Source organism: Phalaenopsis equestris, unplaced genomic scaffold, assembly GCF_001263595.1.
Source record: "Phalaenopsis equestris unplaced genomic scaffold, ASM126359v1 Scaffold000002, whole genome shotgun sequence".
NCBI classification, from domain to species: domain Eukaryota; kingdom Viridiplantae; phylum Streptophyta; class Magnoliopsida; order Asparagales; family Orchidaceae; genus Phalaenopsis; species Phalaenopsis equestris.
In genome coordinates this window covers 62,874,174-62,894,214 of record NW_018164444.1, presented here as the reverse complement: position 1 = coordinate 62,894,214, position 20,041 = coordinate 62,874,174, and the positions used below count along the sequence as shown (strand labels likewise).

Genomic DNA, 20,041 nt, shown 5'->3' with positions numbered 1-20,041 from the left:
CAAAAATTTTCAATTTTTCTTTAACTGATCCTATTTGTTATTTAATTCCGTTTAATTGTAAAGTTTACCGGTTCTTTCTTGAATTTTTTTTATAATATTTTACCAACCTGCTTTGTTGAAATGGGTGGTTGGTCTTTTTGCTAACTCGTTTCTCTCAAGCAAATGTCACAAAAAATCCTTTTTGTTTCTTTCTCTCAAATAGCAGAATATATGTTGTCCTTTGTATTGCACATTTTTAATCATATCTAGGAGGTCGTTATGTGATTTCAAATGTTATATGATAAGTAAGGAGTATGCTAAACACTAGTACACTAAGTTTGCATAATTGTCAAATAACATGAGAAATTGGGTAGCCAACTATTGGCATACATACCGCTAAATTCTTATGTCAAATTTTATATATCGAACGCCTAGTTATTCATATGTTCATTCACAACAATCAAGTCCTTAACATCTCATTAAAAAAAAATAATAATAACTACCATCATTATGTTTTTACGTGTATGAATGCCTCCACCCTTCTCAAACCGGAACAAAATGTATATTTCTGTGAAACTGAAATAATAGTGACTGGTTTTATATTTTCACATGGACGTGCATATATAAAAGTATGGATACGTCAAATTAAGTCTTCTACCAAATGACCTAAAGGCATCCTGAAATTCAGAAAGTAAATGCCAATGTCTTTGAAAAAGAACAGCTAACAAAAGTTCATTAAACTTAAAATGTAATCAAAATAGTTCATTTACCTTAATTGTATAGAGCTACTAAAAGCCCAAAACCTCGAACTGGGAGATGCATTCCTCGTTCTGATTTAATAAGAATAAAACTCGTGAAGTAAGCATACAATTCAATAACTTCGCAAAAATTAACCCAAGTATTGTTGTCAAGCAAGCATCAATATCATCAATGCTTTCAAAATGAGCTAAAGTAAGGAAATTGAAGCCATATTGAAACAATTCTCTCTGATCCATAGGTTAGAGTGTTCTAAACTGAAGCACTACAAAAAGAATTCAGAGTATACTAAACTGAAGCCTTCCTTCCAGAAAATTCAATGGATAAACAACAGCTTAATACCATTAATCATTCACATCATCATTTTACATACAATGACTGTTCTAGTACAAAACCAACTGATTTCATTATCTCATATATGCACAGATTCTTTAGGAATTTGTATATGCAGTAAGTTTTCGAGAACCAGAGAACAACCCAAAGAAAATTTCATTTCTGTGAAGGAGAAAGTAATGAGAAATAAATCAGCAAGTTCATAAACAACTTCATAAGCAAGCCCCAACTACAAACAACTTCATAAACAACTTCATAAGCAAAGCAATGATCTCATTGTTCCATTCTTTAGTTCTACTTTGGTATTAAAAAGATGGAAGATTTGCATACGCACCACTTAACTCCTATGTTCTTACATATGGAACACTTAAAACTTAATTTTTTACATTTATGTGTCCTTAGCTTCACATGCAAATATGTATTTCATATTTAGATGGTATAAATGTAAAATGTAGGGTTTATTTGTTATAAATGTAAATGGCACCAATAAAATTATCCATAAAGAGTTTATTATATTTTTATGAAATTGTAGATAGTGATATTTTAATATGATGTTAAAATTTTAAGTGTTATCATGATATGCATGTAAATATAAAAGTTTTATATGTTAGATATTTAAATATGTTAAAAATATGTGGTATTTACGTAAATACACTTAATTAAGGGGGAAAAATGCCACCTACCATTTAGAATTGGGGCCCATTTTTAGTGAAGAGGATGAGCATGAGCATTATTTAGTCTTAAATTGTTGATAACTATTTTTAAATATTTATTTATTTTTTTAAATCATTAGAATAAAGAAATATATTTTCAAAATAAGGAATATTTCTTCTTTTAGCACTAGGGCTGTCAAAAAGGCTCATTGTTCGCGAACAGTTCGTGTTCGGTTCGTCAATGAGTTCGTGTTTGATTCGTTCGATAAGTAAACGAGACGAATGTGAACAAAATTTTTTCGTTCGGTTAGTTAAACGAACAAAACACGAACAGTGATGCGTTCGTTCGTGTTCGAATCATTATTGTTCGAAATAAAAAATAACTTAAAATAATTATATATAAAAATTTTATGATATTTTAAAAAATTAAATTTTACAAATTATAATATAAAATAAATTAATAATAATAATATATTAATATACTATATTAGTAATATACTAATAGAGTTGTAAACGGTGTTCGAAATCGGCTCGTGTTCGAAATCGGCTCGTGAACAACGTGTTCGTGTTTGGCTCGATTAAAATATTTGTGTTCTTGTTCGGATCATGTTCGGCTCAAAATTGGCTCGTTAAACTTGAATTAAGAAAAATTGATGTAAAGTGTGGGATTCGAACCTGGATCAAATATATACAAAAAAATGCACTAACCACATTGTCACATAAGTTGTTATGATTTAAACTTAGACATAAATATATATAATATATTGTTATATAAATAATATATGTAATATATTGTTATATAAAAAGTTATAAAAAAAATTTTCGATTCATTTCGAGCCGAATACGAGCGAACAAACTGTTATTTGTGTTCGGCTCATTTACATTTTGAGCTTAAAAATTTGTTCGTGTTCAGCTCGTTAGGCTAATTTATTTGTGTTCGGCTCGTTTACTTAACGAACGAGCCGTAACACGGGCTACTTAACAAGTCGAACATGAGCTGTTCGCGAACAAAGAGCTTTTTTGAAAGCCCTATATACTAATATAGATATTATATATTTATATAATATAAGTTATATAATTAATATAATATAATATAATATTTATATATATTAATATTAGGGATGTCAAACTGGCTCATCGTTCGCGAACAGCTCGTGTTCAACTCATTGAGAAACGAACACGAACAATGAGTTCATGAACAATTTCGATCACGAGCTTATTTCAAACAAACTAAAATTTCAAACGAATCGAACATGAACAAAAGCTCTGTCCATTCGTGTTCGGTTCGTTTACACCCCTATTTAGCACAGTCCTTAAAATACTATAAAGTCTCGATGTAGTAAATCTGGTTAAGTTTGCACTACGTAAATAAATTTTAATAATATATTTTTAAAAAGGCAACTATATCTTAAACCTAATAATCTCTTAAAAATACAAAGATTTCTAAAATTTCAAATTATATTTTTTAATAAACTTGTGCCGAAATAATTTTTGCACTTCAAAAAAATTCCAAAGGCAATATTAATAATCATACTTTAGCAAAAAATAAATTCTCTTTAAAAATAAATTCATTTTATTCATAATTTTTAGGAAAATATAAGGAATGGCCGGAGCCTATTATACGAGCCTCCAGCCATCCTTAATGTGTCTAACAATTCAAGTGTCACATTCTTACGGCCAACTGTGCAAGACGGGGTTCGAACCCCCGACCTGATGGGTCTTATACTGTGAATTCCAACCAACAGATAAATAAATGCAATATAATTAAAGTTTAATTAACACAAAATAATTAATTAATTATTCTTGTAATGAACACCTAGGGTTAATTATTCAAAAAAACAGAACAACATGATAAATTAATTTTTTAAGTTCAAACCTACCTTTCTCTTTTTGTCAGTGAGCCCCCTCCAACTATTATTCTTCACTAATTTTAAGAAGGAAGGTAGTGGCTGCCATGTTGCTTGGTGGTTGTCTAGTACACAACCAGTCGTTAGGTATGAGTCATATAATTATAAAAATATCCTCATCCACCTTATTCTTCCATGTAGCTATAATTGATATCACATATAATTTGATACTATCCTTACACCTAATTATTTAATAGCTATAGCTACTTATTCCTAAGTTCCTAATGTAATAATTAGTCTCGTAATTAGGAGCGGGTTTAGGAGAGTGAAAGGTTGGAATATCGAACAAGAAATTTATTACTGTCATATTATCGTTCATTTTGTGTGATCGGATCGTCACTGACGTCCAGCCGTGCAGACACCAGACGTAATAATTTTAATATGTTTTCATTACATGAATCTACAGAGTATATTTTTCTTCTAGAGTAACTTAATATATAAAAATAAATGACCAATAACATAACTTTACAAATAGCATTAAAAATATATTTATTTAAGTGAATGATAATAATATCATTTCCCATTATATTGATATTGTAATATAGAGCTAGACCCAAATTCTAAAAGGAGGTTGGGAGAATGATTAGTTATACAAAAGCAATAATTATGATATGAAGAAGGGGATATATGAAAATATAGGTTCTAGAAGCAATCAATAGGGTGATGAGTTGGGATTTAGGTTAGAGAAAAAGGTAGGTAGTGAGGTATTAGTTCTGGTCCTCACCCTACTTGTTTATGTTGAGTGTCATTTTGTTGCAACATGAGAGGCAATAAAGGAGTGGGGTTAGTGAGGAGGTTGGTTGGTGTTTTTGTTGCGTTCTCTGCCCACTCAGTGTATGGAGTGCCCCATGTAAATAAAATAATAAAATAAATAAAATGGGCAATTACGTACAGACCCGCCAGAAACTTGTTATTTACGAATCAACCTCCCCTTCCATTCATTTTTCATATTTTTTTTCGAATTCTCAGTAGTTTTATCGTGGCACGTGTAAAACAAATCACTTCGGGGGTTAGTTTGTAAATATTAATGTTTCGGGTGGTTCGTATGCTTATAGTGGCTCTATCTGAGTTGTATGAAATAGATTAAATTAATGTAAATTTCATTTTCATGGTCTTATATTGTTTATTGACTTGGAAAATATTGGTTGAATGTTGAAAAAAAGGAATGATGGTTGGTTTAAAGGGTAAATGAAGTGATTGTTGTTAGGTAGAAAGCAATGGATAGAGCTAATTACTTTGATGTTCCTTTTAGTTAAGCTTTTGGATGTGAGCATTAAAAAGTTATTATTATTATATTCATTTATTTTAAAACATTTAGAAGGAAAATTTTGAGGTTGAAATTAAGAACTTTTGTTTTGAAATATAATTAGATTTATCATTAAACTTATCATTAATTTGCTAGGATTAAATTAAATGATTTTTTTAAATATAAATCTCTTAAGACACTCTCAAATAAAGCTGGCTTGATTAGTCTATCACTCGTCATTTCGTTGAATTTTCCAGCGAGCTGCTACTGACTCCTGCTCCTCCTTCGGCCACCAATCTATTCTCCGGCGAGCTCCCGTGAAAGTTGAGCTTAACTCGACTCGTTTGCACCCGTAGAAGCAAGTGAGCTAGAAGAGAGATTTATTTTCTTAATGTCAGTATATATGCAGGTAAAATTACATTAAGAATCAATGATAATAAGTGCTTCAGAAAATATTTTTTAAAAATATCCCTTATTAATATTATATTTACATATTATATTCTTATGTATTTACATACCTAACACCTAAATTTTAGTTTTACACTTATTCCACCCAAATCTTCCATATCACATAAAAAATGTCAATATATTAACTTCTACAAAAATAAAATATAACTTCTCATGCATAACTAAGGAGTTATATATGTAAAGTTTAAATGTTAGATATGTAAATATATAAGAATTGAGTGGTATGTTTGTTAATCTTCCATGGAAGTAAATAATTAATGTACATTTGAAACTTGTCATCATTCACTTCGATCAGGCTCATCAGTCATACACCTTCAGCGAGCTACCTCAGCCGAGTGCGCTCATACTTCTTAAGTTCGTTTACTAAGCTTGTCAATACTTGTAAAGCTCTTCTATCAGGCTCGTCGGTAAATATCTAGTTGCATCACCAGGCTCAAGGAACAACTCTTAGAAACAAAAGAAAGTAAACTTTGTTTCATGGCCGCCGGGTATCTCCTGGCCTCATATATTACGACCTACAATATAGTCTTTTATTTATTCTTTAGAGGAGCACATATGCTCTATGTTGTATAAATAGGGTATAAAGGGAGAGAGACAAGGACTTGAACTGCCTCTTCTCTTTAAATGTAAAATATATCTTTCATGTATAGATTTATAGCTACAAAATGATATAATTATGACTATCAAACATTAGGTGTTATGTAAATATATATGAATTGTGTGGTATGTATGCGTAAGTTTCACATAAATTCAATAAATAAAAGTTCAAATACTCGAGCATTATTTAAATAATTTCACAGTTAGAGAAATAAGAGTACCAAATAAAAAGTAGGTGCAATTTCACAGTTAGATAAGGCAATACATAGGAATTAGGTGGTATGTGTGTGAATGCCTCATTTATTTAATAAGTGATTATGTGAGAGTTGTATTTTTTTTTTTTATATATTAAATTACTTTTGTTAATGAACACTTGAGTCGAGCTTAATCGTGAGTTGGCTCATGCTCGACCAGATAAGTAGCGTGCGAGTCAAGAGCACCGAGCATATCTCAAAATCACGTTTCCTCTTTCATGATAAATGAGCCATGAGTGAGTTGACTCAAAATCACATAGACTCAAATCCAAGCTCAAAGTCAAGCTAATGTTGACTAAGGCCTGGCTCGACTCAGTTACACCCCCTACGACCAATCTTCTTTGACGACTCGGTCCCAACATGAAATATTTTCAAAAGTTCTACTGTGCCTTTCACAAATGCAGTTCAAAGGTTTAATTTCAAATTTTAAAAAGAAAAAAAATGCAAACATTCACCCAAAGCATACAATAACATGAAATCACACAGCCATTATATGTACAGAAGATACAATATTTATTAAAACAAAAAAAAAATGAAAATAAAGCCAGAATAAAAGTTTCCTCTTTCTTTGATTTGCAGTTTGCTGACTGAAGCTGCTGCTGCTGTCTATGAAGGCCGCCATTGCAATTCAATCTGGATTCTGCCATTTTTGGAATCAATGAGATTATATTTCTCATTGATTCTCTTGTTTGTGATGACGTCTGCAAGGCTGATGACAACATAACCCAAATTTTCCTGCAATATATATATATATATAATAGAATATATAATCTTGAACAATTCATGATTAATTAGAATTAAACATATTTCACCTTAGAGTGTATGCCAATAGTTGATGGCTTGCTATGGACATCCACTTGCAATTTATCATTCACAGGGGGCTCCTCGCAAACAAACTGAAACTCTTCTTCCCACCGTGGATCCCTATTTTTCTTAATGTGCTACATGAGAAGAAAAATCACCTCAATATAAGCTAAACTGAAACTCTTCTTCCCACCGTGGATCCCTATTTTTCTTAATGTGCTACATGAGAAGAAAAATCACCTCAATATAAGCTGAAAATCAAAAAAAAAAAAAAAAAAAAAAAAAATTGCAATAGAAAAAAAAAAGCAACTTTTAAAACCTTAGTCTTCCTCTCTTCGCCTTTGAAGATGATTCGTGCATACGGGTTTGTGTGGTGTTTACCCTCGAGATCTTCGGCTTCATGAATCGTGATAACCAATAAACCTCCGCCGGCAGGAGTGCCTTCGGGAGCCTTCTCTAAACCGTCGGCATCCTCGACAACTTCATTGGGCAAAGCATCTTCCTTGAAAGGACTATATAGCAACTCAACCACAATTTGGCCCCGTGATTTATCATCGGTTTCGGATAGATCCATCGTTTTTACCAACTCGAGAGTCAAAGTTTTGGGTTCGTCGGGAGAAAGTTGTTTCAATGGAATAACTTGCATGCCAATCTTATCATGTTTCCCAACCTAAAAAGAGAAAATGAAACTAAGAAGATTGTAATTACAAACCTCTTGCAAGAATTTGCAGGTGATTCATCATGGTGGAGTCCCAATAATAAATAAAAATGAAACATACCCTTTATGTATTTACATATCTTACACCTAAACTTCCATATTTACATGCTTAGAACTCGATTCTTTAACATCGCATAAAAAGTACCGCTTTTTCTAACTTTTTAAAAAGTGCAATACACATTTTCAAGCATAGGTTTATTAAGCCACCAAAGCTTTATAAATGTAAATAACAAATTTTAGGTATTTTATATGTAAATGCATACAAAATATGTAGTGCGTCTTCACATTTTTGTAAATAAAAGGTATCCAAATAGAAAAAAACATACCTTCTCCCAATCGAAAACAAGAAGCTCCAAAGCTTGAGAATTTGGGTCTTTGACAACCAATCGGAATTCCTCGTTCCATTCAGGATTAAGATTATTGTGCTTCACTTTGGTTTTCTTCGATGGGAGTTTCTCTTCTGTAAGCTTTAGCTTTACATAAGGATCTGATTTGCCCAAAAGGTCTTTCTTTTTTAGTTTATATGCTCTGATTACTTTTACATGAAGTATTCCAACGGGCTTCTTCATGGCGCTAAAAGGCCCAGAAAAAAATCCCAAGTCAAAATGTCATCAAATTCGTAAAAAAAGATAATAATAATAATAAATCGGGTTTTAAATTGATATATTATCACCTTGAAAGATCCATGATTGGAATTTCAAGAGTTTTTGGCCAAAGATACATGCTTGCAACCTGATTTTTTATTATTTCCTGCGTGCATGATAGCATTAGAAGCGTCAATATCAAAAGAAGCAAAAGTGGTGCAAAATCTCGATCATTAGGGGCAATTTGGAATCACTTCTATTTTCTATTTTCTATTTTTTATTTTTATTTGATTTTGTTTACGTTTTGATTTGAAACAAAACATGTTTAACATATTTAATTAAGATGTGATTGTTTAAAAAATGTTAATTTGTTTCTATCAACAAGAAATAAAAATATGTAAAAAACGTATAAACAGACATTTAAAAAACAAAAGAAAAAAACAAAGATAGAAATAAATTGAACCCAAATAAGTCATTAATTAATGCAACAAGAGTCATAAATGGGGGTGGCAAATGATCCTAAGAAGTCAAGTAAGAACGAATTTTCTCGGCTTAAGAGTAAGAAAAGATGAGTTTTGCTCACTTCGAACTTGAATAAGCCTTCATGTTTAACTACATTTGAAAAATACAAGTAGATTTGTTTTATAGATGATTTAATTTTCAGACAAAAAGATCAGTTTTAGCCCTTGGTTTAGTTTAAACTATATGGCATTGATTTTCACAAAAGTCGATCACATTTGCAGAATTTAACAAGTTCACCAAATATGGATATATCAGTCAAAATAGATAGGTTCCAACCTGTATTGATCAAAATGTGCAACAAAGGTTGGAAGCTATAGCAGAAGATTAAAAGGCAGGCTTGGGAGTAGAAAACTTAGGTTGAAGTAAAACATGCAAAATAAGGGCATTTACATACATACCACCCAATTCTTATGTTTTAACATATCGAACACCTAATTAAACTTAGCTTTTTTACATTAATATCACCCAAATCTTTCATAACACATCAAATATAACACTATTCTAATTTTTAAGAAGTGAAATACAGCTTTTCATGCAACGTTAGGTGGCATATATGTAAATATTGAAGTTTAGGTGTTAGATATGAAATACATAAGAATTAAGTGGAATGTATGTAGATCTTCCAAAAAAAAAAAAAAAGCTGAAAATGTGATTTGAACTTGCCTAGCTTAAGGCTTTAAATAAAAAGCCTAGTAATCAAAGCAACTTTTAGACTATATCCAAAGTAATCATTAATTCAGCTCATGTTAATCTTAGTCTTACAAGGGCACACGCCTGTATGAATGCAAAGATAATCAATGCATTAAAAGCAATTAATGTTATGTTAGCCTTTTAAAGCAAATGATTTGCAATATTAAGATCTACATGGTTTGAAACTTCACTACTAACCATAAAAACCATTTCTAAAGGTGGCAATTTATAATCTTCGATACCTAAATATATGCTATTCAAATGATGTAATCAATACTATCATAATTATCTTTATTTAAATCACTTAAGGCTTTTCTTTATGAATGATTCCTTCAATACACCTAACGTGTCAAATGCGGCCATCATCATAAGTTAGCCCGCAAATTTGGGAAAGCATTAAGCCTTCATGAATCATTAGCCGCATCAAAAAATAATTTTGACATAATCTCAGACCTAATCAAAAGTTGATTGAATAAACTTTAACTAGAGTTAATTAGATATTGCAAGGCCTACTTAATCATTTACAACCTTGTTTTTTATTAAATAATTTATTTTAAAATTTTAAATTATAAATATTTCATTAAAAATTGATGCACATGTTGACTTGCCATTATTCCTCCTCCAATTGGGAAGAGAGTGAGAACTCAAATCTACAATCATTTTCATTGCCTTCACTCCAATTAGCTAATCATCTTACCATTTCCTTTCTAATTTTCTAACATTTTTTCCATCTAGCCACAAGTATGTGTTATGTTCTGTATTTTAGTTGATCAAACTAAGTCTACTTTCTGCTGCCTTTATCATTAATAGTTACTACTAATATTATTTCCTCATAAATATATCTTAATCTATTATTCCTAACTGTCAAATATCTATCCCACAAGCCTCATTTTTTATCACACTTGACTATTGGGGCTCAAAACACCCATAACAAGAAGGCAAAACAACAACCCTTATATAATAGTTACATGAACCTACAACGATTAAGCATCACATAATTCTTCAATAATGCTAAGTTGCTAACAAATAATCATGAATTTTCATGCATTAAAATTATACATGATAGATTTAAACCATTACTTTTAGTCAATTGTCCTTTAAGATTGAATAAAGTGTTAAGCTTGATTTGTGTAATATCTTACCAAAATCACTAGTATTACCTTTGGTTTATATTTTTCTTCTATTGATTCTTTTAAATAAGTTTATATACCTTCATATTGAACATTTTTCTTTTTTCATGTTATACTTGCTCAAAATATCCATATCTATTGCTCTAACATTCTCTTCAAGAAGTTTTGCATGTATACTCTCGAGTGGGATTATCCTGTCTGTCATTCTGCACAAATTTACCATATATCAACCTTACATTTCATCCCCCTCAAAATGAACTTAGAAAAAAATAATATCTTCTTTGCTTAACACTAGATTGCATGCCATATATCCTACAATAAGTGCTAGGCCTTGTTATTTATGTGCTATATATTAAGCATATAATAATTTATATTTTATTAATTAATTTGATGATAACAATTTTTGTCTGATGGCATCTAATAGTTTGCTAAGTATTAGTTGAAACCTTAGAGATGATAAAGATAAATGAAACATTTACTAAGCCAGTATGGACCATTTTCCACTTGGCTGATGAAGATCGTAGTGTCTCTTACATAAATAATTCAAGTGAATGATTTTAACGAGTGGAGATTTCAAAGGTATAAGTCTAAGTATAGGTACCTTAGTAGTTCTCATTGTTACCAAATCTCAAGAATGATCAAAACATGAATAAAATTGGCTAAAGAACTTCAGTTTTACTTTTTACCAAATTTATTTTATAATTATTCGGAAGTTATTTGGATTAGATTTGAATATATTTCATTAAGTTCATATTTATCAACATGTGAAAATTATTTTAAATTTTATTTATTTTGTAATTATGGCCAAAATTTTTTCATATTCATGATAACAATCACTCATGTTTGTGGAGAATTTTTTCATCCAAAATTATACAGCCTATTGAATATTTTTTGCTTAATAATTACATCATTAATTGCTTAATTTGAAAATTAAGAATAACTAAAGTATTTCAATTATTCCTAATTATGTATCTCGTGTGTTGGCAAGTTCAATTGAATTTATATGTATCATTTGATCATTTAAATATGCTAAAAAATGCTTAATTAAATTAAGCATGTCAATTATATGCTGATTAACTGGTTCATAACATAACTATGTTATAGAGTGAAGACTAGATCTTAATTTCATCACCATTCAATTTGACACATCTTATCGTATATATATATAATTATTTAAGATAATCTTTAAAGATATTAAAATATTTAAAAATTACAAAATTGTCATCAGCCCCTTCCAGTGGAACTTTTTATTATAGAAATTTACTATGGAATTGAGAGCATCTATTGGGTTTAATGGGCACCTACTAATGGGTTATCGAACCTTTGTTACAGTTTTAAAATCTCCGTTAAGTCCAAAGTCTAGAAGTAAAAACTAGTTTTGTTAGCGGCAGGGAAATTCATTTGAGGGTTGTTTTGGGAGAGTTTTTCTGAAATTTAAAAAAAAAAAAAAAATTTGAATTAAAATAAGCTAAATTTAAGGCTATTAGAACCACCATATTATGAATAAAAGGAAATTAATACAACTAAATGTTTTGGACCTTTCAGTGTACAATCTTCTAATAACTTTCAAGTCTTCAAGCAAATCATTTCTGAGTTTTTCATTATTGTTTATATTTTTTGCACAAACTTTTAGGATATTTTGAGATAAGGATTATGTTTATTTTGATGTTTTCACAGTACAATTACAATCAAGTTTGGATGATTGCGTGAGATATTAGAAGGTAAAAGTGGTTGATTTACCATTAAAATTTCAAAAAAGTTTGTTTAAAATATTATCTAGCAAAGGAAAGAGACTCGGCCAAAATAAAAGAGTATGTTGGGTTGCACTCACCTGTAAGAATAGTGTTTGATGCTAGAATTATGATAAAGAGAGAGAACGCAGGGCAAACTTCGGCCAGTGGAATTATAGTCCTACAATTGGCTAGGTGTGCGCATAAGGCCATGAGAATTGCGAATCATATAAATATTTTAAGAGTTCTTAAAGCTCTATAGTTTTCACAATTTGCACTTCACATTCAATTTACATACTTACAATTCCTTACAATTAAATGTTTATCTGATGAATGCCATCATTGCTATTTTGCTTAACTTTGTAGAGGGACATTTATAAATTTATGGATACAAATGTTAGACCACTCTATAGATTAGCTTCAATAATTTTAGATATCAATATACCTAGTAGTGTGAACGGAGTTTTGTGGTTGACACGTGAAGTTGAGTGAATTTCTCATAATATGCTTAATAGTCATATTTCTCATAGAGATTAATTATTTAGAATATGAAATTGTCTAACCTGTGAGTTTTTTAGCATTAGTTTATTTGTTAAGTTTTTTTTTCTTAAATTTTATTTGGATTGGATTTTTTATACTACTACTTTTTATACTACTACTACAACAACAACAAAAACAACAAGCCTTTATTCCACTAAGTGTGGTCGGCTACCTGAATATTTTTTCTCCACTATGTCCTATTGAGTGTCATATTTTCATTTAACTCTAATAAACTAAGATCATTTTTTATACAATCTGCCCAAGTCTTTTTAGGCCTACCCTGTCTTTCTTAAGTTAAGTCGAATCTAGAACATCGACTCTCCTAACCAGATCATCAGATGGTCAACGTTTAATGTGACCAAACCATCTAAGAATACTCTCTCAAATCTTGCTCGACACTGGAGCTACACCAACCCTATCACGGATAAATTCATTTCGCATTTTGTCTCTAAGTGTCAAGCCACTCATCAACTTAAGCATTCTCATCTCAGCAACACTTAACTTTATTTTATGCTTCTCTTTTAAAGGCCAACATTCAGTGTCATAGAGCATTGCAGGCCTCGCCACCATCTTATAAAACTTTCCTTTCACTTTAAAAGGTACTTTTCTATCACACAATAGGCCCGATGCATTCCTCCGCTTCAACTAACCAGCTTGAATTCAACTAATAACATCCCCATCTATATCACCATCACTTTTAACAATAGACTCAAGATTTCTAAAAAGTTCACACCTTTTAATGATTTGATCACCCATAGTTACAACTCTACCACTAGAGCTACTTCTACTAAAATTCATACCATATATTCAATTTTAGTTCTACTCAAATGAAGGCCTTTAGACTCCAATATTGACCTCTATAATTCAAATTTTGAAGCATATCATCAGCAAAAAACATACACCAAGGAACATCCTCTTGTAAATGTCCAGTAAGAGCATCCATAACTAAAGCAAAAAAAATATGAAGTCGACCCGTGATGTAATCCAACTGAAATAGGAAAACACTTGGTCAATTCTCCTGTTAAAACACAAGTAATAGCTATAGTATACATAATAGTGATAAAATTAATCCTCCTTAATATTTGGATTGTTTATGATGGTGATTAAATTAAAATCCAACACATGGTTTTAAGTCTACATCCACCATCAAATCTACAATGAGGCAATGGCTTTGCTGAATCTCTTCTGCTTACTTTAATAGTATATATTACTTAAGAAAAGATAACCCACTGATTACCTTGGTAATTGCTACACAGCAAAAAGTTAATTCCTAGCCTTTATGCTGCACTATATTCATCATATTATTCTCCATCTCTGCTATTATCGCTGAAGCCCCCACAATACAAAACAAACAATTCAGCACTGCTGGAAAAAATTTCTTTTAATGTTTTATTTCTAGTAGTTTTTCCTCAATTTTAATGAGATTCTTTTTTTTCAAGACCTACTACATATGTCAACGAGGGGTAAAAGATGCACAATAAAATGGGTGAATAGATTTAATATGGAAAGATTAGAAAGAAAACGAAGTAGCCAAAAAAAAAATGATGGCTAGTTGTGCAAATAAAAGTGACAGAAAATACGATTAATATCTAATGTAACACCCAAGAGAATGAACAAAGGAGAATTTGCTTAATGACAATGATTACCATGTCATCATTGGGTTCGTCTGTGAAATTACATCCACAAGTAAACAAAGTAAAAAATCCTATGATTATAAATTCCAAGTGAACAACAATGTTATATAGTGAGAATCAAAGGACACTAAACTCATTTTCAATCCCAAGATTAAAATTGTGAGGGACAGACTAACCATTTTTTATTTCTACAACATTAATTTCACCTATATGATGTGGAGCTCTAACTTAATACTCTCAAGTTCATTGATACTAACAGCTCTCGGCATAACACTCTAAAAAGCGTTCTCGATATAAAATGCCATACACCAAAAACTCATTTGACAACGATGCATCACTGTGGGAGTCTCCCGTTGTTTAACCTTGCTCAATTATGGTTAAAGTTGGCAAAAACCAACAGAAACCATAAATAGAATAAATCACACTTGTCGTGTAAAGACCAAACCTCTACACTTCATCCAACAAAGCGAAGAGAAATTCGAGCAAAAATTGCATATTTAATGAATTATCACATTCAAGTACAGTAGTAGTCAGAATGTTCAAATCATAAGCACTAAAAAATTACTGTTTGGAGTTCTTAAAGGCTAGACGTACCTGGACGACGGTATAGATGCCAGGAATTGACATAAGATCAGCTCCAAGAAGCCTTAAACCAAAGTCAACATGTGGCTGCAAGACAAAGACATAAACTTAAATTTTAAAAGAAATTTGCATATTCAAACATAAAAGGTAAAAAGAAATAATTTTTCAGAGTTTACCTTCTCCATCAAAGAGACGTATATTTTTGCAAAACAGGGAAAACTAGGAACAAGTGGCTTTAATGTGATTCGTGGTATGGCAAAGACCTGTAAATCTATGACCTGAAATTCCCCAGAAGGGCAGCAATATAGTGACTATACCACCTCAAATGCATTTCAAAAAATATGATGCTAAAAGGAGGGGAGGTGCCTTTATTCATACGTAGCACACAACTCTTATATATTTACCTATCGCAACATCAAAACTTTCATATTTGCACACATAGCAATCAAATCTTTAATCTCACATCAAAATAGCATTATCACTTTTTAAGAGTGAAATACACCTTTTCATGTGTAGGTTTAAAACACTATATGTAAATGTGAAAGTTTAGGTGTGATTTATGTAAAGCACATAAAATAGTGTGCTACGTATGTAAATTCATCCCCCCCCCCCCAAAAAAAAAAAAAAAAAAAAAAAAAAAACCTGTGCAGATGCTTTTAATCCGAAAGCTTTAACAACAACAGTTATATTAGGATTTCCAGCCCATTTCAGTACAGGTTCCAAAATCAACTCCTTTTCATCAGTAATATAAACTTTTATTCCTGCCATGCATAAACATTTAGTGCTATAACAAAAATTCAATAAAATTAATCAACACAACACAAAAACAAATTTTAGCTAGAAAAAACTCAAGCCCCTAGAACCACATAAAATACAGAAATCAGTTGGCATCTAAGATAACGAGGAAGAAGAAAATAGAAAATAAAAATTTTCTTTCACTTATTAAAGAGTACAGGAATCTAGTGAAAAAAATTATAGCATTTTTAATAATCTGTGGCTCCTTCAACGACATTACTTGCAGAGCAAGAAAATAAGATGAATTTTACATATTTAGCAATTCTTAATTCAAATGCAAACAGACCCAAACTTGGATACCTACATACATACATACATACATATGAGTGAAAGCAACGAAGCCAAGAATATGATGTTATTCATCATGGGTGAAAAAACACATGTTATTAAGCTCAAAGGTACCTCCAACTTGTTTGACTCTAAGATTACTTAGTATTCATCTAAGTAATAGCAAAAACCCAAATCTCATACAAAGGTTACTTCTAACCAAGCCCTTAAAGATAGACTATAACTTTCGCCAGTTCAGTCAATTACTATTCCACTAAACCATTTGAGGATTTCGCAAAAGCATCAGCTACTTGAACTGTAGCATATTCCAATCCTACATTGTTATTTTATTGTCAAAAGAATTTAAACCAATATACATGTTATGACTAGTTTTGATCGTTGTGTGAGTGTTACGGCGTCCCCTGGAAGAGACGCGTTGTATAACCTGAATACAGTGAAAAGTGTGCAATGACCGCTACACCGGCGCCCGGGTGTAGTGTCAAATAAGCAAGGGTTCCCACATTACGGATGAATGCGGGTAAAGAAGTTAGTCCATAAAACTAATATTAGGATAAGATATTAGAATATAGGTACTCTCGATGATAAATTAATGAAATTAATTGATATTATGATTCATAGAAAAATTAATATCTTATGCATTCAAGAAACTAAATGAGTTGGAGAAAAGGCTAAGGAGATTGATAATTGAGGTTTTAAACTTTAGTATTCTAGTAAGAGTCGCACTAGAAATGGTGTAGTTGTAATTATAGATATGAGTTTAAAAGATGATGTTGTAAAGATTAATAAAGTTGGAGATAGAATTATAGCCCTTGAGATTATGAATGATACTAAGATTTTTAATATTATAAGTGTTTATGCTCCTCAAGTAGGTTTAGATACAGGATTTAAAGATAAATTTTGGAATGACTTCGAAGACTTAATACAGATGATACCTGTTGAAGAAAAAATTTTTATTGGAGAAGATTTAAATGAACATGTCGGTAGAGTGGTAGAAGACTTCAGAAATACTCATGGTGGCTACAATTTTGGAGTAACTAATGAAAAAGGTAGAGTTATTTTAAATTTTATTTTAGCGTATGATTTTGTTATTACTAACACTTTATTCAAGGAAAGACATGAGCATCTTATTACTGATAAAAGTGGATCTAATAAAACACGTGATTATTTTCTTATGAGATTATTTTCTTATGAGAGGAAGAGATCGTCGCGATTGTAAAGATTGTAAGATCATTCCAAGTGAGAATTTAAGTACCCAACATCGTTTATTAAATCTAGATTTTACGATTAAGAGTTGTAAAATAAATAATACTATGACTCATCATCGTAGAATTAGATGAAGAAACTTAAAAGACACAAATAAAATTATTTTTATAAGTAAAATTCAAGATTTCAAAATTTGGGATATTCATGAAAAAGCAAATGTTATGTGGGATAAAGTAACAAACACTATTAAACAAGTAGCAAAAGATGTGCTTGGAGAATCAAAAGAAGATTTTTTTATAAATAAAAATAATTGGTGGTGGAATAATAATGTGCAAGAAAAGATAAAATATAAGAAGTTATGTTATTAAAATTAGTTTAAATGTAAAAGCATTGAGAACTGGAAAAAATATCAAACGACCCACAGGGGGTAAAAAAACAATCTGTGACGCTAAAAATTCTGTTTTTAATGATCTTTATAATATATTAGATACTAAGGAGGGTGAATATATTAGATACTAAGATATATTAGATACTAAGGAGGGTGAAATATATATGTATAAACTAGCCAAACAAAAAGAAAAGTAAAGATTTGACTCAAGTAAAGTGTATTAAAGAAGAAGATCAAAAAATACTTTTCTTAGAAAAAAATATTCAACATAGGTGGGTGTTATTTTGGTAAACTTTTTAATAAAGTTTCTGAAAATACGATTGACCTTAATGATCTTAATATCGTGAATAATAATAAAACGTTTCATTTTTACCGTCGCATTAGAAAAAAAGGTGTTGAGGAGGATTTAAAGAAAACCAAGGGTGGAATGTCTGTAGGACCTGATGATATCCCAATTGAAGTGTGGAAATATTTAGGAGATTTGGGAGTTTCTTGGCATACTAAACTCTTTAATATTATTTTAAAAACTAAAATATGTTTGAGGAGTGGAGAAAGAGTATTTTGGTCCCCATTTTTAAGAATAAAGGGGATGCACAAGAGTGTGGAAATTATAGAGGAATTAAGTTGATGTGTCATACTTTAAAGTTATGGGAGAGGGTAATTGAATATAGGTTAAGACGCATTTCAAAGATTTCTCATAATTAATTTGAATTTATGTCGGGCAGTTCTACTATGGAAACTATACATTTATTGAGAGGTTTGATGGAGAAGTTCAGAGATAATAAGGAGAATCTACATTTGATTTTTATTGATTTAAAAAAAGCTTACGATAAGGTTCCAAGAGATATCCTTTGGAGAGTTCTTTGAGAAGAAAGGTGTTGATATGACTTATATTCAAGTCATTAAAGATATGTATACTAGAGTTGTTACTTGTGTTCGAACTGAAGGAGGATTGACCAAATATTTTCCTATTTTTGTTGGATTACATCAGGGATTGGCTTTAAGCCCATATCTTTTTGCTTTAGTTATAGATGGTTTAGTGGACATCTACAGGAAGATGTACTTTGGTGTATGCTTTTTGCTGATGATATCATTCTCGTGGATAAAACGAGAGAAAAAACCCAAGAAAAACTTGAAATATAGAAGTCTACATTGGAGTTTAAAGGCCTTCATTTAAGTAGAACTAAAACTGAATACATGGAATGTAATTTTAGTAGTAGTAGCTCTAGTGACAAAAGTGTGACTTTGGGTGATCAAATTATTAAAATGTCTGAACGATTTAGATATCTTGGGTCCGTTGTTCAAAGCGATGGTAATATAGATGGGATGTTAATAGTAGAATTCATGTTAGTTGGTTGAAGTGGAGTAATGCTTCGGGCATTTTGTGAGATAGAAAAGTACTGTTTAGACTGAAAGGAAAATTTTATAAGACGGTAGTGAGGCCTACAATGCTCTATGGCGCTGAATGTTGGCCTTTAAAAGAGAGGCATAATAATAAGTGGCTTTACACTTGGAGACAAAATGCGAAATGAATATATCCGTGATAGGGTTGGTGTAGCTCCTGTGTCGGTCAAAATTAGAGAAAGTCGTCTTAGATGGTTTGGTCACATTAAACGTCAACCATCTGATGATCTGATTAGGAGAGTAGATGTTTTAGATTCGACTCCTGTTAAGAAAGGTAAAGGTAGACCTAGGAAGACTTGGGCTTATTGTATAAAAAATGATCTTTCTTTACTAGAACTAAATGAAAATATGACACTAAATAGGACGCAATGGAGAAAAAGGATTCATGTAACCGACCCCACGTAGTGGGATTAAGGCTTTGTTGTTGTTGTTGTTGTATACATGTTATGACTACTATAAATTTATCAAAATTTCAAGATATTATTGTTGGTTAAGTACCTACTGAGCTTCCTCTCATTCACGATATTAAACACGCCACAGATTTCATATTGATTTCCTAATATCAAATTTATCATTACAAGATGAACCCACAAATCATCATCTCAAACTTCAAGTACATAAACTAATATAAAAACTATTTATGTTAAAACATGAAGTCCGCCAGTTCCCCTTGTACAAGTGATGCAGAGTATATGTGTTGTTAGTTGCACAATAAGTAAATGCTTAGCATGAAATATAAGTCATTGTGCTTTCTGTAAAGTAATTTATGCGCAATTGGTACCATCAAATCCGAATTCATTTAGAAGGAAATGGAAGGCAGCATCTAAGACATGAAA

At 31.0% G+C, this 20,041-nt stretch overlaps 1 protein-coding gene across 1 annotated transcript in view; it reads right to left on the bottom strand.

Annotated features, from left to right (window-relative positions):
- Positions 1–6,561: 6,561 nt before the first annotated feature.
- The window catches only part of LOC110028768 (synaptotagmin-2), a 35,330-nt gene continuing 21,850 nt past the window's right edge, over positions 6,562–20,041 (bottom strand). Inside the window, exons 5-12 of the mRNA XM_020730755.1 lie at positions 15,770–15,888; positions 15,304–15,405; positions 15,140–15,214; positions 8,389–8,465; positions 8,042–8,288; positions 7,317–7,667; positions 7,006–7,134; positions 6,562–6,928 (exon numbers count right to left, since the gene is read on the bottom strand). Of these exons, the coding sequence (XP_020586414.1) occupies positions 6,800–6,928; positions 7,006–7,134; positions 7,317–7,667; positions 8,042–8,288; positions 8,389–8,465; positions 15,140–15,214; positions 15,304–15,405; positions 15,770–15,888 (1,229 nt within the window). The 3' untranslated portion in view covers positions 6,562–6,799. The remainder of the gene's footprint in view (positions 6,929–7,005; positions 7,135–7,316; positions 7,668–8,041; positions 8,289–8,388; positions 8,466–15,139; positions 15,215–15,303; positions 15,406–15,769; positions 15,889–20,041) is intronic.